At 35.0% G+C, this 24,959-nt stretch overlaps 1 protein-coding gene and 1 pseudogene across 8 annotated transcripts in view; one reads left to right on the plus strand and one right to left on the minus strand.

Moving 5' to 3' along the window:
• The window catches only part of Tanc2 (tetratricopeptide repeat, ankyrin repeat and coiled-coil containing 2), a 282,394-nt gene that overhangs the window by 104,146 nt on the left and 153,289 nt on the right, over positions 1-24,959 (plus strand). For 4 of the 8 annotated variants that reach the window (XM_070027717.1, XM_070027718.1, XM_070027720.1 and 1 more), the window contains one exon: positions 13,403-13,513. The exons of the other annotated variants lie outside the window; for them this stretch is intronic. In XM_070027717.1, the coding sequence (XP_069883818.1) occupies positions 13,403-13,513 (111 nt within the window). The remainder of the gene's footprint in view (positions 1-13,402; positions 13,514-24,959) is intronic. 8 annotated transcript variants of the gene reach the window in all.
• LOC138831247 (small nucleolar RNA SNORA73 family) lies at positions 772-959 on the minus strand (annotated as a pseudogene).

A 24,959-nucleotide genomic window follows, 5' to 3' on the forward strand; every position in this document is an offset into this window, starting at 1 on the left:
AAAAGCTGAGGTTTAGAAGAGATTTAGAGACTAAGCATTGTTTTCATAATTTGCAGAGGTCAAGAGTACAAATTTAAAAAGGACTGGGAATGTACTAAAAAATAACTTGTTTTTTTATTTTCCTGAGCTGTAGTCTAGACCCTTAGCTGTGGTGATTTGCATTTGTAGATATTTATATTGTTTGTTTGAGAGAGAGAGAGAGAGAGAGAGAGAGAGAGAGAGAGAGAGAGAGAGAGAGAGAGAGAGAGAGAGAGAGAGACTCTCTGAGAGAGAGAGAGGCGCTATGAGACGCTATTACATAAAACTAGTAGGAGTGGATATAGAAGCAGGAAACATTTTCAGAGATTTAATTGCTTTTTTGGTATCTGTGGTATATAAAGTTATACCTAATATTCTTTAAGACTTTTGAAGATAACTGTCTTTCTCCATTTAACATCATCACCCCAATAAATTTTCATTTTCTTATTAAGATAACTGAAGCAATCCCTGAAACAGATGATTGTTGATGTTAACTCCTGCGATATGATGTGGTTGTGCAGATTCTGCCACTTGATAGGTTTGTGACATTGGGCAAGTTATAGATAACCTTTCTGGGCTTTATTTTCCTGAACTGTGAAAAAGTGTATAACAACACCCATGGAGCTTGTAAGGATTGAGTGAATTTTTTCAAGTAAAATGCTTACAACAGACTCTAGGACTTAGTGCTTACTACTACTGATGATGTCACGAGATTGCAGTTTACCTTCCTGTCCTTTTTTTTTTTTTTTTTAATACTGTTTCCTGCATGGTTTATCTCCCCAGTCACTGTCCACAGGACTCTGGGAAGCTGTAGGAATATGCAGGCGCAGACACAAAGCCCAGCTTTATATGCAACATTGTGCAAAGGGACTGTACATCATTGGGCAGAGCCCTATGCTCCCCTAGGCCACGAGGACAGAGCCCAGGGTTGTGCTTTTTTTTCTATTCTTCTGTTTGTACTTTCTACTTTTTAAAAAATTAACTTTATTTTTGTTATTAAGTTGTTGCACAGAGGTTCATTTTTTTCCCTTCACTTTCCCATTTCCCTCCTCCTGTCCCTGATTTTCCACTTTTTGTTTTTTAAAAAAGAAAGCCATTTTCATTTTTATTTGTTAGGTTATTTTTTTTAAGTTATCAGAGAGTAGTTAGAACTCTGATTTCCTCTTCCTTTAATATGAAAGAACTCTGTACCAAAAAAAGCACAAATAAATACATCATCACATCATTATGATATAATAAGCTTAGAATTGTAAAGTTATATATTCGGTATAGGACGGCTTTTTATTTATCCTCTTCATTTCTATGCCTTTAGTCTGTAGCTCATGCTTTGCACATGATAGATCTTCACAGTAGATGTTCCATTAGCACTTGTTGGATAAATAATAAAATATACTGAGATAACCAGGGCTTCAGTAATATTCTTAGTTTCAATTCCTTCAGCTAAGCAAGCTGTAACAGATAAACCTATTATGATATTAAGTGCATTTCCACATTAAGGTTTTATTAAAGTGAAAACTTGCAAAAATATGACTCACCATGGCATTTATGGATTGGGCTTTTGCTAGTAAACACTTTTAAGCTGAAGCTACAAGTAGGTACAACAAGTGAGTCATGCTCCTTCTCCCTTCTCCATCCTTAGGATTTTACTAACAATATTGGAATGCCTAGAAATGAAACACTGACCTGTTTTTAAAACTTATTACTAAAAAATTGCTCTGAGACATGAGGTACAGCTTTCCCAAGCCTGAGGCTGGGATACACTGCAGTCATGACTTCCTCTTACTTACCAAAAAAGTGAGATTTAGATTGCCAACAATGAAAATAAAATTTACTGACGTTTTTCTTGGTCTCACCATTAGGTTGATACTATCTGTAGTGTTCTTGTCATTGTACTAAATGTCTAGTAGTTTTCACTCATTTTTCAGAGATAAATCATTGCTTTAATGAGCAGATTTTAATGAGCAGGGTTACATATTTAACATGTTTATTTGAATAATATTTCATCTGTCCATATAGTATGACATTGAGCTACCTCTTCTCTTCTACCTTATTTATAACATAATTATACATACAGTAGTTTGGCTTTAATTTTATTTATATAATTTTCCTTTGATTATGCCTTGGGATTTGGAAAAACATTTGTCAAGGTTTATATGTTTGAAATTATTTCATTCTATTATTTTTATATTTTACAGCAGTTCAGTGTTACACAATTATATAGCTTCAGTGACTAAAATATTACAAAATATAAATATATCCCTCTTATAGAAAGAGAAAGGGATTAAAAGAGGGAGGAAAGGAAGGAAGGAAAGAAATTTGCTAGTGAGAGAAGTGTACAAACAATAAAATAAATGACAAAGTTAAGAGAAACAATTATTTTGCAATATGTAAAAAGAAAATTAAAATTTAAGAATCATGGATATGTACAACTTAAGCTTCAGTATTTTATTACATTCAAGAGGAGAAATAGAGGATTGAAGGGCTATTCCTTGTCATTTGGAACTTTAGAAAAATAACCTGGCAGGGCCAATTTACTGTAGCAGAACAGGTAAGGGATAAAATGTGCAGGGATAGGAAGCAAGAACTCCATCTCACCATGTAAATAGTGAAAAGTACAACTACTTGAGAAGCATGTTGAGATCTCTTTGTACACCCTTCCTTCTAGTTCATCTAATACATTTGCATTAATTAAAATTATCCATATGCTTCTCAAGGACTCAATTCTCCCATGAACCTCCAACTATTAATAATACATTCAGATGTCTGTGACAGTTCTGTGTACATGCCCTCACATTTGTGTGTGTGTGTGTATTTGTGTGTGTGTGTGTGTAAAGGATTCAGTATTATCAAAATGAAAAAAACAGTTATCCATTTTTAACTCTTCCCATTTCCAATCTGCTTTTATGAAGGACAATTATGTTAAACTGTTTATTTCTTCTGATGATTATCATTGTTATCTCCAAATAGCTTCCACTGAATTTTCATAATTGATCAGCTTTATGTATATCTAATGAAGCATTATGCTTATTTGCACTACTTTTACACTCTTATGTCACTTTTTGTTGTCTTATTGGAATAGACAAAAATAATTTATATTTCACCTTTTTTGTTGTTGATGATGTTGGTCTTTTTGGTGTGTTTGTTGATTTGGGTTTTGTGTAACCCAGAGTGGCCTATAATTTGCTATATAGCACAGTCTGGCCTCTAACTCCAGATCATCCTGCTTCAGACTCCCAAGTGCTTGGATTATAGGGATGTGCCACCATACCTGGCTCAGTTTATTCCTTCAAGAACAAGGTGTTATTCCTTTTTTTAAAAATATTTTTTAATTGTAAAAATAGCGTACAGAGGGTTACAGTTATTTGAGTAAGGTAATGAATACATTTCCTATCAAGCATTGTTACCTCCTCCTTTGTTTTTCCCCTACCATCCCTTCCCTCACTATCTCCCCAACTCCTCTCTCCCTGCCCCCCAAGTTGTAAAAGTTGTTTTTAACATAGTGTCTTGTACATCTCATTGTTACAATGGGTCATCCTGTATCTCTATTTAAGCATTTTGTTTTTTCCCTTCCCCTCCCCAAATTAGTAAAGTGTATATACAAGATGCAGGGCTCCAGAATCAAACACAGTGAAAACAGGGGTTATACTATGGGGGAGGAACATACCAAAGAAACAAAAAAAAAATCACATAGTACATTATAAGTATGTTAATAAACAATAGCAAGAAAGAAAAAAAACACTTGTGTCCCTGTCTTGGGGTTCATTTTGCTTAACATTATCTTATATGGTCATATGTACATATCTTTTGACCTTTTCTGCTTGTCCTAGACATATACTGGTTATTGCAAATAAGGGAAACCATGGGACCTATGTTTCTTTGGGCCTGGCTTACTTCACTTAATATAATTTTTTCCAAGTCTTTCCATTTCCTAGCAAATGGGGCAATGTCATCTTTCTGATGGAGGCATAGAATTCCTGTGTGTGTGTGTGTGTGTGTGTGTGTGTGTGTGTGTGTGTGTGTGTGTGTGTGTGTGTGTGTGTGTAAATATATCACATTTTCTTGATTCATTCATCTACTGAGGGGCATCTAGGTTGGTTCTATATCTTAGCTATGATAAATAATGCTGCGATAAACATAGTTGTGCTGGTAGCTTTAGTATAGCCTTGTTTGTGATTGTTTGGGTAAATGCCCAAAAGTGGGATTGCTGGGTCATAGGGGAGCTCTCTGTGGAGTCTTTTGAGGAACCTCCATACTGCTTTCCAAAGTGGTTGAACAAGTAAGTTTACATTTCCTCCAACATCTGTTGTTATTAGATTTCTTCATTATAGGTATTCTAACTGGGGTGAGGTAGAATCTCAGTGTTGTTTTGATTTGCATTTCTTTTATGGTTAGAGAGGTTGAGCATTTCTTCATGTGTCTATTGGCCATTCTTGTTTCCTCTTCAGAGAAGTTTTCTTTAAGTCTTTAGCCCACTTATTTATCAGGCAGTTGTTTCTTTGAGGATTTGTTGTTGGGGGATTTAATTTTTTGAGTTCTAAGTATATGAGACCCTTGTCCATTGTATAGCTAGAGAAGATTTTCTCCCAATCCGTGGCCTTTCAATTGATCTTGCTAGCTATGTCCTTTGCCGTGCAGAAGCTCTGCAGTTTCATGCAATCCCATTTGTCCAATCTCTAATTTGTTGTGTTTCTGGGTCTCTATTAAGAAAATTTCAAGGTCTTCATTATTGAAACTTTGTGAGACGATAATAACACTCTTGCCCTACTCTTTCCACTACCTACTTCTAAGACTTAGTTATCTTTAATTTTATAGTGTGAAGGTTAATAATGTTTAAATTCTGTATTTTAATCATGATTGTTATTTGTGCTGTATCTCTAGATTGATTTTAGAAGGTAAAAGTCAACATAGTGTTTACACTATTGTGATTGTATATTACTACTTCCATGAACAATTAATATTTGTGGTTATATCTTTTCTATATTATCATTGGTTTTTCTTAAGAGTTCATAATTATCTTTCATGTCTTTCTTTTTAAATATTGCCAATATCTTAAACCATTTCTATATAAAATATCAAATCGTCTTGTTTTTTCCATTGGAAACCTGAGTCCTCCAAACCCCTTTCCTAGTGCACACTGGTGACTATGCAGAGTTTTGCTGTGTTCCTATATCTTAATTTCATTGCTTTCCTGGTTAATTGCTGTTTGTAATTCAAGTAGTTGTCTTTCTAGTGCGTTTACTCTTTTGCTTTTCTATATCCTGAGGCAACTTCTCAAGAAAGAATAAGTGGGAATTTAATTTTTATGAGTCTTTATATATCTGTAAATGTTTAGCACTTCATTTGATGTAAAATGTAGAATTCTGCTGTATAGATCTATTTGTACTTTTTTAGACTTCTTAAGGGGTGGAGAATATCCAGCTCATAGGCTGTATAAGGCCAAAGAAATCATTTGGGACAAATAAGTAGGCTTCTCATTGGCTGTGCCGATGGCCATTTGCCTGTATTGATAATTTTGTATGGCCTGTAAATTGTTGTAAATTTTTAAATGGTCCTTAACAAATAAAAGTTCCCTACACCTGCCTTTTGGGATAGCTGTTATGTGTTGCATTATAACCTCATGAGAATGTTTATGACAGTTGTGTGTTAGAAGCAAATTAAAAGTTGAAATCTTTTATTTGTATTCAGTATTGATCTTTTCTGATGTTTTTCATTATTTTATAAAGACCCATTTTTTCCAGTGATAGTCTTCTCTTCACATCAAAGAATAGCTTTTACATTTCATAGCTTGATTCTTTGGTTGATATATGCTCTAAGTTTTCTGTTATGTGAAAATATCATACCTTGCCTCTGTTCTTTTCTTTTACAGTGGGTAGACTTGGGTTTGAATTCATGGTCTTGAGCTCACCAGGCAAGTGTTCTACCTTTTACACCACATTGCCAGTCCCTTTTGTATTGGTTATTTTCAATACAGGGTCTTGCTATATGCAAAGGCTTACCTAGATTGAGATCCCATTTGTACTTCCCAACATCACTGTGATAACTGGTGTGTGTCACCACACCTAACTATTGTGTTTGTCCTGTAGCTTTGGATGACAGATGCATGCAACTGCACCCAAACCTTGGTCTAGATTGAATCTTTCAAACTTTCTTTGGCCTTGGCTGGCCTTGACCCTGATCCCCTGATCTCCACTTCCCAAGTAGCTTGGATTACTAGCTTGAGGTATTGTACCTGGCATGCTTCTATTTTCAAGGAAGGGTGTTTTCTGAACTTTGTATGTATTATTACGTTGTCTTTGGGGATCTATATTTCTGATAAGTTGTTATTTAAATTGTTGATCTTTATAAGGAATATATCATTTTTCTTTCTTTCCCTTTACTCATACACCTTCACTCTTTAGTATTAGTAATCAGTTCAATTGAAGTCATTCTACTAATTATTACCACATGTTACTGAGCCTCTTGATTGTATAAATTTATGTCTTTTGCCATATTTTATAGATATTAGCTTTTATTAAAAACTTGCTGTTCTATTTTCTGTTCTTCTAGGACTCCACATATTTCTAATTTTTGTATAGTTTCTCAGGCCTTGAGTTGTTTCTTTGGTTCTTTCTTTCTAATCTATTTTCTCTGAATTTTTCTGATTAGATAATTTATTCTTATTTATCTTCAAATTTACTGTCATTGTATATTATGTACTATACATGTGTATATTTTCTGTATGTATACCTGCATGTATGTACTCATATTATTATTGTTACAGTTATTGTTGTTGTTCTCTTCCCTAGAGTGTGTTGTTCCATAATTTTATGTAATTATCTTTTCAATTCATCTAGTGTGTTACACTAGTAAAGTTAGCAAACTCATAAGAAAAACATGAATTTTTAATTGAGAGTTATATTTTACCTTCCATTCCTCCTTACTGTGCCATGCTACAGTAAATTGCTATTACCTGCCTCCTCCTACTAGAATTGTGGGGTTTTTTTTCAAATTTTAAAGAAAGTACTTAAGCTACCAGCACAACTATGTTTATTGCAGCATTATTTACCATAGCTAAGATATGGAACCTCAGTAGATGAATGGATCAAGAAAATGTGGTATATATACACAATAGAATTCTATGCTTCCATCAGAAAGAATGACATTACCCCATTTGTTAGGAAATGGAAAGACTTGGAAAAAATTATATTAAGTGAAGTAAGCCAGGTCCAAAGAAACATAGATCCCATGGTTTCCCTTATTTGCAATAACTACTATATGTCTGAGACAAGCAGAAATGGTCAGATAAGTTGATGTTAGGCAAAATGAATCCCAAGATAAGGACTCAAATGATTTTTCTTTCTTAATATTGTTTCTAACATATTTATAAGATGATTTCTTTTTTGCTTTGTATGTCCCTCTCCCATGGTATAACCCCTGTTTTCACTGTATTTGATATTGGTATAATTTGTGGAGGGGAAAGGAAAAAAAATTGTTTAAATAAGGATACAGGTGGACCCATGGCAACAATGAGATGTACAAAACAATGAGATGTCGAAAAACAAACTTTACAACTTTGGGGGAGGTGGGTGGGGGATGGGGATGGGAGAGCTGGTATGGTAAGGGGAAACAAAGGAAGAGGCAACAGTGCTTGATAAGAAATGTACTCATTACCTTGTTCATGTAATTGTAACCCCTGTGTACGGTATTTTCACAATAAAAAAAACATTTTTTAAAAAGTACTATGTATCAAGCAATGTACTTTATTTAGTTTTAATAAAAAGAGACAAAAATCTCAAGAATAGAAAGACCTGTAAACTAAATCATTGTCCACATTCTACAGACTTGTAGATCACCCCTCTTACTATCATACAAATAAGAATAAGCCTAAGGCATACAGTATTGTATGTGTCAGTGGCTTCAAGAAAAATCAGAATAAGAATCCTTGTTTCTACCTTTAAATCGTAGCATTCTCTGGCAGAATGCTAGTCTTATTCCTTTATATTGTTCCCTATTTTCATTATTTACTTTTCACCCAAGAAGGCAAATCAGTTTTGCATAACTTGTTTTTCTTAAGAATTAATAACCTTGGGGCTGGGAAGGTGGCTCAGTGGTAGAGCGCTTGCCTTGCATGCATAAGGCCCTGAGTTGGATTCCTTAGCACCATATAACCAGAAAAAAAAAAAAAAGCCAGAAGTGGCACTATGGCTCAAGTGGTAGAGTGCTAGCCTTGAGCTGAAGAGCTGAGGGACAGTGCTCAGGCCCAGAGTTCAGGTCCATGACCGGACCCAAAAAAAAAAAAAGAAAAAAAAAAAAAAGAATAACCTACTTGCCTTTTCACTATTCTTTCCCAGCAAAATAATACCAAGGTTTTAGGCAATCTTTTTCATTTCTAGAAAATCCCCAAATGCTATTATGAAGCTGTTCTTTTTTTTCTCACATTTTTATTATTAATACCTTTAAGTAGTTGTACGAAGAAGTTCCCATTCTACAAAACAGTATATGAATACAAGGTGTCTGACAACATTGTGACCCATCGCTCCTAATCCATCCCTTCTCTCACTTTTTTTTTAAATTGAGATTTAGATGATTACATAAATTTCACATATTTCACAGTATTGTGGAATAGTGATACTTAGTTAAAATCACAAACACATTTTAGCCTTCACAAGGCAAATTGTCATTATCGTAGCCTATAAAGTTTGTGAATTATGAGGCTGTTCTGGGAACCATTATTTAGAGAACCAGTGACTGTTCATTTAATTTTCTTTTCTTTTGTACTGCAACTTGAATTCAAGACCTACTGCTGAGTTATGCCTTTAGCCTTTTTTTGTACTGGTTGTTTCTGAAACAAGGTCTTGCTTTCTCCCCAGCCACATGCATGGCTGCAGTCTTTCTGTTTTTCAGAGGAGTAACAGATGTGTACCACTACACTCAATGATTTCCATTGATAAGAAGTCTCTCTGGGGGCTGGGAAGGTGGCTTAGTGATAGAGTGCTTGCCTTGCATGCATGAGGCCCTGAGTTAGATTCCTCAGCACCACATAAATGGAGAAAATTTGAAGTGGCACTGTGGCTCAAATGGTAGAGCACACTAGCCTTGAGCTGAAGAGTTGAAGGACAACACCTAGGCCCAGAGTTCAAGCCCCACGATCAACCAAAAATAAAAAAGGAAGAAGTCTCTCAGACTTTTTCCCAGGCTGGCCTGAAACTGAAACCACTTGATCTTTGTGTCTCCCATCTAGCTAGAATAACAAGTTCATACCACAACATTCAGCTTTTGGTCAAGAAAGGGTCTCATGTGTATACCTAGTTAGCTTCAAGCCATGATCCTCCGAATCTCAGCCTCCCAAGTAGCAAGGCTTACAGGCATGAGCCACTAAGGCTTTAGTTTTATTCTGAGACAGAGTCTTGATATATTGACCAGGCTTGAACTTCCTGCCTCAGCCTTCTGCTCATTGGACCTACAGCTGTGGACCATCATACTGAGCTTAAACTGTACTGTTTTAACTTTCTAAGCCAACATTATCTAATCTAAGCCATTTTAATTTGAGTATTTTCTAAGAATATATGTATATATGCTCCTATATCATAACCTTTTCATTTAAAAATTGGTGATATCATTATTCTTCCCATCCCCCTCAATTATTTGAGACATTTTTGTGTTCCCCAAAGTCCCAAAACACAAACACAAAAAAGTCAGACTTTTTAAATCATGTCCAATTTGTGGTGTTGATAACAACAGACATACATTTAATATTGTGTGCTTACAGCTTTTTATAAGTTAATGTAATCTTTATGCCTAGATATGGTATTATTATTAATCCAGAATAACTGATGAGGAAATGTATGCCCAAAAAAGTTCTTTTTTTTGGGGGGGGGGTCCAGTCGTGGGGCCTGAATTCTGGGCCTGAGTGCTGTCCCTCACCTCTTCAGCTCAAGGCTAGCACTCTACCACTTGAGCCACAGTGCCACTTCTGGCTTTTTTCTCTTTGCTTATGTGGTGCTGAGGAATTGAACCCAGGGCCTCAGGCATGCAAGGCAAGCGCTCTACCACTGAGCCAACTTCCCAGCCCCCCAAAAAAGTTCTTAAAACAACTTCTAGCTTCTTAAAATACACTGTGATTGTTGCTATATGCTATGTCTTCAAACCACTTGCTTGCTTTATTTTCTGTAGCCATAGCTCTCATTATTTCATGTCTTATTAAACTTATAGTTGAACTATATCTTCAAGTCTAAGCCATGGGTTAAATATTTTACATAGATTAGTTAAGCTTTATAACAATTCAGTGATTGTGAGGAAATGAGGCTTGGTCAGGCTAAACAAAATTTACATAGTATCTTACTAGTAATAAATGCTAGAACCAAGACCTAGATTTTTTTCAAATCAATGTGCTTGCCCTCTAAAACCATATGCATTCTTCCTCTCAATCTTTGGTAGATTCTCAAACTCAAGTCTCTTACAGCCTAAAAATCATATTCCTAGTGTTGGCTCTTAATACTTCTTAGAGCAGTAATTTGCTGTTATCTCCTAATAAAATACTTGGTTTAGGGTTTAAAGTTTTGGTGCATATTGGTCACTTTTTCTTTTAACTATCAGTTAAATCATTTTGATATATAATTCTCTCATTCAACAGAATCATCCTCCATACCATTTTTAATAGGGAAGTTTATTAAAATTCTAGATTTTCAAGAAAAATAATGTGTTCCATCTTCTATTTCATTCTTCCGTATTCTGTACTAGGCAGTATTATGGCTATAGGACAGCTTGTTGTTTCTATGATCTATCTCCTGTATTTCATTGGCTTAAAAATAGCACTAATTATGTATAACTTGGATCAGAGTACCATTATTATCTACCTTATGAAATAATTTAACTTTTATTATTAGACATACACAGTACCCCATGGATGAGGTAGAGGTTATGGTAGATAGATGAACAAATTAAATATTTAGATATTTATACAAAGATAAACTCCAGTAGAATTCCCTGAGAAGGGAGAACAAAGAATTCAACATGGCCTTGAGTTTCCTAGATCTAAGATAATTCTGTTTATAAGGAACTATGTATTTTAAGAGGTTTAATTTTTTTCTTTGTCATAATCTATACAAGTTATGGTTAATAATATAGTATGTACTGACATCATAATATAATCTCTAGAACTTTTATCTCTCCTGTTGATTCCATCTCATAATTTTTATTTACTCCTCATCTCTACCATCCACAATTTCTTAGCTCTGTCCTAAGATGATGGTTCCTATTACCCCAAAATTTTATTATAAAAAATACTTAAAAATTTAAATATACAAAGTCCTTTGATCAGAGACCAGTGTTACCTTTGCCAGAACTCAGCAGGAATAATAGTTTTTCTGGTATAATGACAATTCTTAAATAAAATTCTAGAATTCTAATGTATTAAAGAAGTTTAAGAAAAAAATTATCACCATTTCTCCTTTACAAGTCAATACTAAGTAAATAAAACATTGTTTTATTAGTTTTAAATCAGTTGGTGAGAATATAGTGAGAGGTTTGGATATTGGCTGTTGGTAGCCTGCATATAAATCTCTTTAAGTTTTAAAAGGAACTTAAGTATTACACTCCTAGCACATGTAATTTCTTCTACTCCATAGCTCATTGAGGAGGAGGAGAATTATAATCTTGGCTGTAGATTTTTTTTGTTGCTGTGGTGACAACAGGTTTTATGTTATTTTCTTTTTAATCTATATTTAAAGTATATATTTATAACTTAAGGTTTAAATAGAGATTTCACTATAGGTTTTCAGTATTGACAATTCAAGACCTGTTTTCTAAATTCTTTTAACACTTTATCATTTTTATCCCTCAATGAAGTAAACAAGAATTCTGGCCATTTTAATAACAAAATAGTATAATAGGTTCTATAGCATCTTTTAGGATACATATGGGTCAGTAATGGATGAGGATTTTGAAGAGTATATAGAAACTTTTGGCAAAACGTTCTATGACCTTAAACACTCAGATTGAACTGATACTTTATCGCCACAGTATGTTAAAGTTTATAGGCTGTTTGAAAGCATCAAGGAAATCACTATGTTTTTAACTTTAATATTTAACTGATTATTTGAAGATATTTTTTCCTTAGGTTATCTCTCCAAAAATCATGAAATAAAAATTATATGTGCTGCTGGGTCTGGTAGTGACAGCTATCATCTCAGCACTCAAAAGGCTGAGACAGGGCAGGGAAGGTGGCTCAGTGGTAGAGCGCATGCCTTGCATGCATGAGGCCCTGGGTTCGATTCCTCAGCACCACATAAGCAAAAAGAAAAAAGCCGGAAGTGGCACTGTGGCTCAAGTGGTAGAGCCGCTAGCCTTGAACTGAAGAGCTGAGGGACAGCACCCAGGCCCAGAGTTCAGGCCCCACAACCGGACCGCCCCCCCCCCCAAAAAAAAAGGCTGAGACAGGGAAGGATTTCAAGTTAAAGACCAGTCTAGGTTACACAGTGAGATCCTGCCTCAAGAAAAAAATTATGGGCATTTTCACTAAATAAAACTCAATATGTGAATTGTGTTGTTTATAATAATGAGTGAAGTCTGTGACATGGAATATTACTTTTACATGGATTTTACGATTAAATTGTAAGTAAATTACATATCTTTAGCATTAGTGTCAAATTGGCATAGCCTAATCAGTATTTTAGTCTGCTAGCAGTTTTGATTTCTTACATTAATGGATGAGCAGAGCAGTAAGGTGATTGATGTATTTGTTAAACTACATAGATTTGAGTCTAATGGCTTATATTTAATCCCCCTTTTGTATGTATCAGAATTGAGTATTTAAATAATTTGTAGATAAAGAAGACTTTTTGATTAAATTTAGTATAAACAAAACCTTTACACTTAATACTATACTTTTTTAGTTTTTTTAAAATGGAACAGAAAGCCAAGATAAAGGCTTTTTTTTTTTTTTTTTACAAAGAGAGGAAAAATAACCAAAGGTTTGAGACAATTAAAATTTGTGCTCATAGTTTTGAATATTAGATTTAAGCTTTTCCCATTTTTGGTGATTTTTTTTTTTTTTTTTTTTTTTTTTTTTTTTTTTTAGCAAAATCCATCTCTTTTATGAAGAATGCAGTTACTTTTTTTTCTGGCACAAAAAAATAGGGTAACCTGATCTGAGTCTGACAGAGTGTGTCGTTCATTTAAGTGCTTCCATCTGTTGCCTGCTGTTCCCCTTATTTATGACCCCTCTATGTTTCTCTTTTTCCCTTTTCTTTTCCCATTACTTTTTCCTTTTTTTCTCTCTTCTATTTTCCTTTCTCCTCTGTCTTGTCTTCTCTCTTCTCTTCTCTTCTCTTCTCTTCTCTTCTCTTCTCTTCTCTTCTCTCTCTCTCCTCTCTCTCCCTCTCTCTTTTCCTCTCTCTTCCCTTAGCCCCTCTGAGGAAGGCAAAGTTTGTTGAGAGCCCACGAATTCCAGAATCCGAGCTTGGCTCCCCAACTCTCACTTCAGCTCAGAAACTGGACGTGGATGCATACTGCCCTGGTAAGCATGCATGCAAAGTGTCTGCTTTGAAAGAGGGAGGATTGGATCAGGCCCATCCAGCAGAGCAATGATTTTCATATAGACTACATATAAAAACATATTTGTCCTTGCAAATGATCACATACTGTCCTTAAAGAACAATTTTTTTTACTGAATGTCCTGTTTTTCATTGATAATATAAGCATTAAAAACAATTTCAAAGATAATTTTCAAGAGAATTAAAATAATCTTGGCAGATATTGTTGGATTATTTCTATGATTTGAAATAATTAAAGAAATTTTGTTGTAGCTACATGCAAACAGAAATATGGAAGATACAAATAAGAATATTTATTCAATACTGGAGCCTTTGCATATGACCTATTATACCTAATTTGTAATGGAACTTTTTATAGCTGCAAAAATACTTATGATACATTAGATACATTAAACTTAAATTGGGAAAGAAATAGATTCTTGAGATGGACTGCTTTTGGACATTTAGTTTTAGAAATACCTTTTCTCATGAATGGCCTGTAAACACATGTAGGACTTCACTAAAACCCTTCTTGTGTGGGAGCCAAAGACAGACTCATTATCAGTGCTTAGATTCTTTCAGACTTAAATGAGTTGCCTGGCAACATCTTTTACACTGTTTCTCAAATGAGTCTATAGAGCTCTGTTAGAAATGTTCACAGCTCTGGTTGAATATATAGATCAGAACATTAGTGAACGAGCAACCTTAAAAGACTTGGTTTCAGGTCTTTTATTTATTCCTGCTCTTGAAACTGTTAAACACTGTTAATGCAGCCAATATACATTTGCAACATTTGGGGTCAGTAGAATAAAATGATTTCTAGTTTTAAGAAGATACCAATAGCCTAGTAATACCAGGATAAGATATCTCTGAAGCCAGATAGGACTTGTTAAAATAGCAAAACAAATAAAACAATGGGCAAAAACTTGGACCAAACTAGTAAAATGAAAGACATTTAATTTTATCAATCAATTCTTAATATCAAAAAACCTTGGGATTTCACTCTCAGGGTTTTAAGCCTTAGACTTCAGCCACTGTTATAGATGACAATTCTTTTCTAAATCAGTACTGGTTTTGTATTAGGGACTAGCTTTTCTGTTTCTAAAAAGAACAAAAACTTTTTATGTAATACTTTAACATACAGAATCTTTTTCATGTTTTGAGGTATAGCTATACTTCTCACATAATGAGATATTGAGCTTTATATTTTTTCATGCAAATTTTAATGTTATGAAGTAAAATCAATGTGCTAATTTCCTGTGAGGTTGATGTTCTTCCACCCTCTTCTCTCCCTCTTTCTCTCCCTCTCTGTCCTTTTTCCTTCTTTTTTCTCCTTCCCTTTCCACCCCCTTCCACATACAGTAAGCACTCTCTCAATGAACTATACACCAAGAGCCTCTTTTCAGATTTGCAAGTCAGAATGACTATACGTGAAGCCTGATTATATCACATTTTTAGTGCTTATGTAACATCCTTAATCTAATGTAGCTATTGTTATTGTCAAGAAACAAAGTAGTGCTGCTTTTGAATGTCTGAACTGAAACACTAAAGACAGTCTTATCAATATGATTATTTATGCATATTTCTACAAACATGAATTCTTTGCTAAGATATTTAAAAGCTAGGAAGAAACTAAAACACTGTGCCAAAATGTTAATTGCCATGCCTTTTCTTTCCTTATCTGAAACAAATTTAAAACAGAAACTTCATGCTGGTTTGCTCTTTTATAATACAGCTTTAATCCCTCTTAAAATAAGTTTCTTCTAAGATAGTGATAACCTGAGGGTTGAAACTTATAGTATCAAAATTTCACAATAAGCAAATGAATAAGCTCATAAAATAAACAGTTGGAAGTTAGAAAAGGATATCTTAAAGTATGGTGCTTTAGCATGCTATATTTTGAATCAAGTAAATAGGAAGGTTTTAGAAGCAGCCTCAGAAGTAAAACCTTTCTACCTACCTACCCCTCAATCTTCTCTGTCTTTCTCTCCTGAAGTGAGTTCAGGGAGGAGCTTTCTCTGAAGTTCCATTATCAGCCTAAATTGTAGATTCTCCAAAAACGGAATTCAGTTGTCATGTGTTCTCACTCACTATAATCTCATCAACAAGGGAAGATAATTGTGTCACAGGAAAAGAGACAGAAGGTTGATGCTGTACCCAGACAGATTTTTTTTTCACAGACTATCACTTATTCTTCTGAGGGCCTGTTCATCTTTTCCAAAAATCATTTGCTCTCCTCTAAATTGCCTACTCCTCTTCTGCCATCCTCTGTAAAGAAGGTATATAAACATCTAGCTCTTACTGGTATTTGGGTATTTGCTCTTTTTTCCTCTGATGCCCACCAAGCATGTAATAAGTTTGGCTACCGTTTTTCCTATTATCCTGTCTACTGTTGGTTTATTTAATAGACACTTCACAGTTATAAAAAAAAAGTTCAACTCCTATAAAACAAATTTCAATCTATGCTTTTTAAAATTTATATAAGACATACTAACAGAATAATGGACAAATTTATTATATATTCATACATGATAGTGCAGAGAGGTAGTTTTCTGATATCATCTTGTCTATCTGATTACCTTCAAGTTTAGACACTGTATATTACAAGAAACAACTGTAAAGGTAAAAGTGGTTCTCAAATTACCAGGAGGACTTGTCCAAATGCATATTACTGGGCCTCCTCCCAGAATCTCTTGTCAGTAGTATTGAAATGGGTCAAAGATGTTCCATTTCCTGACAAATTCCAGATGATGCTGAAGCTGCTGGTAGAGGCTCCATACTTTGAGGACCAGTGGTGTGTGTGTGTGTGTGTGTGTGTGTGTGTGTGTGTGTGTGTGTGCGTGCGCGCACGCGCACACGCGCGTGTACATGCGTGCGCTTTTCCTGGGGCTTGAACTCAGGGCATGGGTGCTGACCCTAAGTATTTTTGGTCAAGGCTAGTCCTTCTATCTCTTAAGCCAAAACTCACTTCCAGCTTAATCCCAGTTAAGAGTCTCACAGACTTTCCTGCCTGGGCTGACTTCCAATCTTGATCCTCAGATCTCAACTGTCTGAATAGTTAGAATTACAAATTTGAGTTTGTAATCATAGCAAGGACCTATCAAGGACTAATTTTATAAAAGGGTTGCTGTAGACTGCTTACAAATGGTACAGTAAACAATGATGGAACCCTGTGAGGTTCAGTCTACTAAGGTTGACTTCTAGTGAGTAACTGGAAGCATTATTTCTGTATTACATAAATGTAAGCCTTTTGGTACCTATATTTTTGGTTAGAAGAATTGAACTTTTGTGTCTGAGACATGGACACATATTTTTTCTTACCTTTTTCTTCTGTACTTGGCATCTCTGTATTCACTGTATATATGTAAAAGGAAGTTGTGAATTCAAAAACCAGATCAAATCATTAAATCATTTTGTTCTACAAAAGAAAACTATTTTGGCATATAGCTGTTGATCCAGAATATTTGTGCAGTAAATAGATTACTGCATTTTACTTAGGTTAATGGTCTAACCTATCTAAAAGTTACTGTTATTCAAATCAGATTTTTGTGTGCAGAATATGTAGGGGGATATTTATTAAGCAATGTATCTTGGTAATAATGGAGATGAAATACAAGTCACTGGTATCAGTTGGTTACCCTTTTTCATTATTTAATAGAACAATCTATCATAAGAGATAGGTTGGTTCTATTCTCTATAAGTATTCTACATGTGGTAAAACTTTGTTTTGAGCATGTCACTTAGTGTATCTTTGTTTCTAATTTTTTTAATTATCTTTAAGTAGTCCTACAAAGGGGTTTCAGTTTAACATGTCAGATTATGAGTACAGTGTGTCTTGATCAATGTCACCCCTTCCATCATTCTGCCCAATCTTTCCCTATACCATCTCCACCCTCACATTACATAATGAATGTTGAATTTGCTTATTCTTCTTCCGTCTATTCATGAACCCCTTCCTCTCTTGCCCCTCCCTCAAAAAAACATATATTAGCTTCCTAGTATTCATTGTGTTAAATAGTTTGTTAATCGTTCAGAGGAGTTACACCATTGGACTCCTTTCCTAAGTATGTAAAGTACTTCTAAATAATGAGAAACAATATTTAAAATTGTAGGATTATCTTTAGTTAGATATGTCTTATTATAGTTTAATTATGGTTTTTTCCTTACTAGTCTTTTGACCTTAATTTTCTGTCATGACAACATATTTAACATAACATTTCTATAATTTTGTAAGTTGTATTTGAATAGATACATGAATATACATTCATAGAAAAAATATCTAGGAGAAAACACCAAAAGTAACATTGATTGCTAGGAGGAAAAGATGATTGTGTTTTTGGAAAATGAAAGGAGGATTGGTAAGATATCACTAATGTTAGCAGAACTTATATCTAGTTGGTGGCATTGCATGTGGTTTTAATTTTTTTTTTGGACCATATATATTAGTGAGTAAAAGCTAAGATTTTGGAATTAGACCTAGGCTTAATGTCTTTATCTTTTTTTAAAATCTTTTCTTTTTGTATGTGCCTGCATTTTAACCCAGAGCCTTGTGCTTGCTAACAAGAAAAATGCTGCAATACTCAGCTAAACTGCCAATCACTATCAGTTTAATTTCTGACTCCCTTACCTACTAGCAGTGTACTGTAGCACTGTATATCTTAACAGAAAAAATTATTTGTCTGAGTTGGGTGTGGTGCATACCTATAATCCTACCTATAAACCTGAGGTAAGAGGATCCCAAATGTGAGACCAGTCTGGGCTGCATAGTAAATTCAAGGGTAGCCTAGAATATATAATGAGACTCTTGTCTTAGAACAACAAACTTCTTTGTAAAATTATGATAAAAAATGAGTCTTATTTTCCTATTGCATATGATTGCTACTATGATTAAGCAGATAATGTAGATGCCACATGCTTGGCAAAAAAAGAGAAATAATTGGTTATACATACTTAGCTGGTAACCAGTTTCAAATGTTTCTACTATTAATATTTAGCATCATCACCGTTATATTTTCTGCATTTTCTAAAATTTCTACAAACTCATATTGAAATATTTAATACATATTTTTATTGTAAAGATATTGTACAGGGGGGTTACAGTTACAGCAAGGTAATGAATCCATTTCCTATCGAGCATTGTTACACCCTCCTTTATTTTTCCCCTACCATCTCTTTCCTCCCCACCTCCCCAACTTCTCTCCCCCACCCCCCGAAAGTTGTAAAGTTTGTTTTCAACATAGTGTCTTGTATATCTTGTTGTTACAATGGATCATCCTGTATACTTATTTCAGCATTTTGTTATTTCCCTTCGCCTCCCCAAGTTAGAAAAATGTATATATAAGATGCAGGACACCGGAATCAAATACAGTGACAACAGGGGTTATTCCATGGGGGAAGAACATACAAAGAAACAAACAAACAAAAAAATCACGCAGGGGCTGGGAAGGTGGCTCAGTGGTAGAGCACTTGCCTTGCATGCGTGAGGCCCTGGGTTCGATTCCTCAGCACCACATAAGCAAAATGAAAAAAGCCAGAAGTGGTGCTGTGGCTCAAGTGGTAGAGCCGCTAGCTTTGAGCGGAAGAGCTGAAGGACAGCGCCCAGGCCCAGAGTTCAGGCCCCACTACTGGACCCAAAAAATAAAAAATACAAATAAATAAAAAATAAATCACGCAGTACATTTTAAGTACATTAACAAGAACAGCAAGAAAGATAAAATCTCTTGTGTCCCTATCGTGGGGTTCATCTCTCTTAGCATCAGCTTATATGGTCATATATGCATAGCTTTTGACCTCTTCTGCTTGTCCTAGACATTTACTAGTTATTGCAGATAAGGGAATCCATGGGACTTATGTTTCTTTGGTCCTGGCTTACTTCACTTAATATAATTTTTTCCAAGCCTTTCCATTTCTTAACAAATGGGGCGATGTCCTTCTTTCTGATGGAGGCATAGAATTCCATTGTGTGTGTGTGTGTGTGTGTGTGTGTGTGTAAATATATATAAAACACATTTTCTTGATCCATTCATCTACTGAGGGGCTTCTGGGTTGATTCCATTGCTTAGGTATGGTGAATAATGCTGCAATAAACATAGTTGTGCTGGTAGCTTTAGTATAGCCTTGTTTGTGATTGTTTGGGTAAATGCCCAAAAGTGGGATTGCTGGGTCATAAGGGAGCTCTATGTGAAGTCGTTTGAGGAACCTCCATACTGCTTTCCAAAGTGGTTGAACAAGTTTACATTCCCACAACAGTGCAGTAGGGTTCCCTTTTGGCCACATCCCCTCCAGCATCTGTTGTTATTAGATTTCTTGATTATAGCCATTCTACTAGGGTGAGGTGGAATCTCAATGTTGTTTTGATTTGCATTTCTTTTATGGCTAGATAAGTTGAGCATTTCTTCATGTTTCTAATCGCCATTCTTATTTCTTCTGAGAAGTTTTTCTTTAACACTTTAGCCCACTTATTAATTGGTGGTTGTTTCTTTGAAGATTTGTTGTTGGGGGATTTAATTTTTTGATTTCTAAGTATATTTTAAATATGAGACCCTTGTCCATTGTATGGTTAGTGAAGATCTTCTCCCAATCCATGGGCTTTCTATTGATCTTGCTTGCTATGTCCTTTACCATTAAAAAGCTCTGTAGTTTCATGCAATCCCATTGTCCAATATTAAAATATTTTTTCAGATACCACTAAAGTATTTTTGTTTTTATTTTATCTTTTTAAGTGCTTATGTTCTAAATTTAGTACAAAATTTTAGTGTAGAAATGAACTTGGATATTGATGGCAGGCAGGTAACATCAACAATTTTATGGTATTTATAAATACATAAGCAAGGTTAAGGAAAAAAGTACAAACTAGTCCAAGGAAAATAGGCCTATATCCACAGAAGGAATTGAGATTAATCATTTTATATGGTTCTTTTTTTTTTTTTTGTGGGCCATAGGGCTTGAACTCTGGGCTTGGGCGCTGTCCTTGCATCTTCAGCTCAAGGCTAGTGCTCTACCCCTTGAGCCACAGTGTCGCTTCCTGTTTTCTAGTGGTTTATTGGAGATAAGAGTCTCAGGGACCTTCCTGCCCAGGCTGGCTTTGAACCATGATCCTCAGATCTCAGACTCCTGAGTAGCTAGGATTACAGGCATGAGCCACCAGCACCTGGCTATATGGTCCTTTTAAGGCTCTTTAAAATGACAGTGTCTTTCAAAGGTATTTCAATGGTATTTCAGTGGTATTTATTTATTTATTGCCAGTCCTAGGGGTTGAACTCAGGGCCTGGGCACTGCCCCTGAGCTTCTTTTGCTCAAGGCTAGCACTCTACCACTTGAGCCACAACACCATTTCTAGCTTTTTCTGTTTATGTGGTACTGAGGAATCGAACCCAGGGCTTCATGCATGTCAGACAAGCACTCTGCCACTAAGCCACATTCCCAGCCCCTTAGAGTGGTGTTTAAGGTGACAAAAAAAATGTATTTAAATTCAGAAATGGAAAAGACCTTATGATAGTTATTTTGCACATTTTCATATTTTAGTATATTTTGTTTCATTTGGATTTTTGTCAGCATTGTTTGTACTATAATAGAAGCAAAAACTACTATATGCAAAAAAAAAGGCTTTATATTAATCTTCTTGAACGCTCTTTTTCTCTAACACTTGTAGTCAGAAATTTCAGCCAAAAGAAAAATTGGTTTGGAGTTGGATGTGGTAGTGTACTCCTATAGTTCTATTATTACTCAAGAGTCTGAGGCAGGAGGACCAAAAGTTCAAGACCAGACTAGGCTTCATAGTGAGTTGCAAACTAGCCTAAGCTATGTAAGAAGACCCTGTCTCGAAAAAGAAAAAAATTGAGAAAGACCCTATCTCAAGAAAACAGATGGTTTCATTTTCTCTCTATCGTTTTTCAAGTTTCTAGAAACATTATCAAGGTTATCTTTATCTTAAATAATTCAGCATACTTCTTTTGTTTTGCTACATCAGGGAGTCTTTTTGTCCTGTTTCATATCATCTGTTACATTGTATTTGTTTCCTTTTATGTCCTGAACATAGTAAGTATAAAGCAGAAGTTTTATTTGAGTTACATAAGTGAACAATTTAATTTAAAGTAGGATCCAAAATCCCAAAATGTTTAAGGATAAATTTAACAAAATTTGAGCAAGACTTGTATACTAAAAATTAAAGTAAAACTGCTAAAACGATGAAGATCCAAGCAGATGTATCATATTGGTAGGTTATAAGATTGAATATTGTTAGCATAGCAGTTTTCCCTAAGTTGATGCAATACAATCCCTCCCTCCCAAAAAAATCTGTAGACATATACAAGCTAGTTCTGAAGATTAAATAGAAATTCAAATGACTTAGACTCACCAAGGCAGTTTTCACTAGAAAAAAACTTAAAGGACTTATGTTATTTGTCAAAAAAGGTGTCAGGAAAATTTAGGGGTGGGGGGGATGCACATTAACTCTTACTACATACCATGCATAAAACTCCACTTAAGTGTAGACCTGCATGTAAGACTTAGAAGTGAATCTTTGCATCCCTGGTATGGGCTGAGATATCTTGGATATGAGGTTGGTTTTTTTTTTTTTAATGGTAAAAAATTGGACCTTGGTTTTCAAAATAAACTGTAGAAAATGGAAAACAAATCCATAGAATAAGAAAATACAAACATGTTTGTAACCAAAAGTAAAGGACTTTTATAACTAACTAAGAGGACAACCTAATTTTTAATGTACAAAAGATTTCATTAGACATTTATAAAAGATGAAAGAATGGCCAATAAACACATAAAAAAGATACTCAACATCATTAGTCATTCAAGACATGTACATTAAAACCAGAATGAGATGCTGCTATATATTCATCAGTATGATTAAAAAAAACTTCTTACTTATATAACTGTAACACCTATATATATCACCTTGGCAATAAAAAAGATAAATAATTTTTTTTTGTTTTTTTGTTTTTTTTGGGGTCTGGTCATGGGGCTTGAACTCTGGGCCCGGGTGCTATCCCTCAGCTCTTCAGCTCAAGGCTAGCACTCTACCACTTGAGCCACAGTGCCACTTCTGGCTTTTTTCTTCTTGCTTATGTGGTGCTAAGGAATCGAACCCAGGGCCTCAGGCATGCAAGGCAAGCACTCTACCACTGAGCCATCTTCCCAGCCCCGATAAATAATTTTTTTAAAAAGAAGGAAAAGGCTCACAATTCAGTACAAGTACTAATGAGTTTTATACTGGAAGTATTAGAATTGTCAGACCGCTTGTGAGAATCTAACTGAACAGTCACTTTTGAAACTGGCAACTTCTTATAACATTGAAATTTGATGCTATGTAATCAATCCTTTACACAGTTCTGGTATTTGCCAAAGAAAAATTGAATTGTACTTAAAGACTTCTATGTGAAAATAAGGATACAGGATGCCCCCATTGTAACAACAAGATTTACAAGACAATATGCTGAAAGTGAACTTTACAACTTTGGAGTGGGGAGGGAGTAGTTGGGGAGGCAGGGAGGAAAGGGATGGAAGGGGAAAAACAAAGGAGGGGGTAACAATGCTCAATAGGAAATGGACTCGTTACTTTGCTTATGTAACTGTAACCCCTCTGCAAAGTATGTTTACAATAAAAATATATATTAAAAAAGAAAAAGTAAAAAATTAGAAAAGACTTCTATGTGAAAATCTTATAATCTTTATTAGTAGCCAACAATGGGAAATATCTAATGCTCATCAGCACAGGAATAAACTTTAAAATGTGGTATAGCATATAATGAAATATTATTCAGCTTTAAAGAGAACAAACTGCCCGTCACCAATGGCCCACTCCTATAATCCTAGCTACTCAGGAAGAATGAGATCTGAGAACTGAGGATTAAGCTTCAAAGCCAGCCCAGCTAAGAAAGCCCATGAGACTCATGTCTCCAATTAACCACCAAAAAGCCAGAAATGGAGCCATATCCCAAGTGGTAGAATCCTAGTCTTGAGTAAAAAAAGTGTCCAGGTTGTGAATTCAAATCCCAGGACTGACACAAAAAGAAGAAAGAAAAGGAAGAAGAGAAGACAAGAGGAAAAGAGAACTATTGAAACAACATGGGTGGATTTCCAAAACTATAGGTAGAATAAATGAAGCCAAACAAAAAAGACTACATATAGTTTAATTTTGCTATAAAAAATATGGAAAATGTAAACTAAGTAACATTGTCAGTGGCTAGTAATTAAGAGGATTTACTGAGAAAGGACATAAGAAAACTTCCAAAGGTAACGGAAATGTACAGTATTTTGGTTGTGACAGTTTTTCAGGTAAGTGGATATCTGGCAAATTCACTAAATTTTATACTTTTGCATATATAATTTATTAAATATAAATTGTATCCCTGAAAAGAGAACATTAGATGAGAACAGAGATAGGATGACATCTAGAATAGGATGGCATCTAGACAGAAGTGAGTGGGTAGGAAATTGACAAGATAATGGAACAGAAAATGTAAGAAAAGCTAACAGGATTTCATAGTAGTCTGCTAGTTAATTTATGATTATATTTGAGTCAAATTAACTAAAAGTAACTTCCAATAATACCAGTTCATAAAAACCACTTCAAAATCTACAACATTGAAAAGGAGCAGGTTTTTTTTTTCCTCAGAGGTTTGTAATTAATGGCTCTTTTTGATTAGACACATGTAGTGTTCAAGAGTTAATGTATCCATGTGAGGCCCTGGCTGAAAGGTCATTATCCAGAGAAAAACTTCTGTTCATCAATCACTAGAGCAAAAGAACACAAGTCCTGATCAGACATCAGTGGCAGAGTTGATGAAAATAGTGGTGACAGGCCCCAACCCAAAAGAAAAGACTGGGCATAGTATTGTGTACCTATCATCTCAGCTACAACAGGAAGTATAAGGAGAACAATTGCAGTCCAGACCAGCCTGGGTAAAAAGTGAGACCCTATCTCAAAAACAAGTAGAGCCAAAGGGCTGGAGGCATGGTTCAGGCCATAGAGCACCGGCTTAGCAAGTAAAAATCTCAAAATTAAAACTAATAACATCTCTCTCTCTCTCTCTCTCAATCTCTCTCTGTTTCTCTCTCTGTTTCTCTCTCTCTCTCTCTCTCTCTCTCTCTCTCTCTCTCTCTCTCTCACACACACACACACACACACACACACACACACACAAGAATACAAATCCAGTCATACAGTCACATTTCAAGTCTGTTCATAACATCCCCTGGTTCAAATAAAGTCCTTGTCCCCCAAAAAATTTATTTTGGGAAACTTTAAACATACTCAGAGTACTCCCACATAATCAATTTATCTTCTAGTTTCAACAATTGTTAGTAATTTACCATTTGTTTCACACATTTCTTCCCCCTCACCTTCAGGTATACCTGGGAACTAAGAAATGTAGGGTAGTGCCTCCAAACAAGCTGCTCCGTTTTGATTCTCCA

Source organism: Dipodomys merriami, unplaced genomic scaffold (assembly GCF_024711535.1).
Source record: "Dipodomys merriami isolate MVZ:Mamm:240054 unplaced genomic scaffold, mDipMer1.0.p SCAF_19, whole genome shotgun sequence".
NCBI classification, from domain to species: domain Eukaryota; kingdom Metazoa; phylum Chordata; class Mammalia; order Rodentia; family Heteromyidae; genus Dipodomys; species Dipodomys merriami.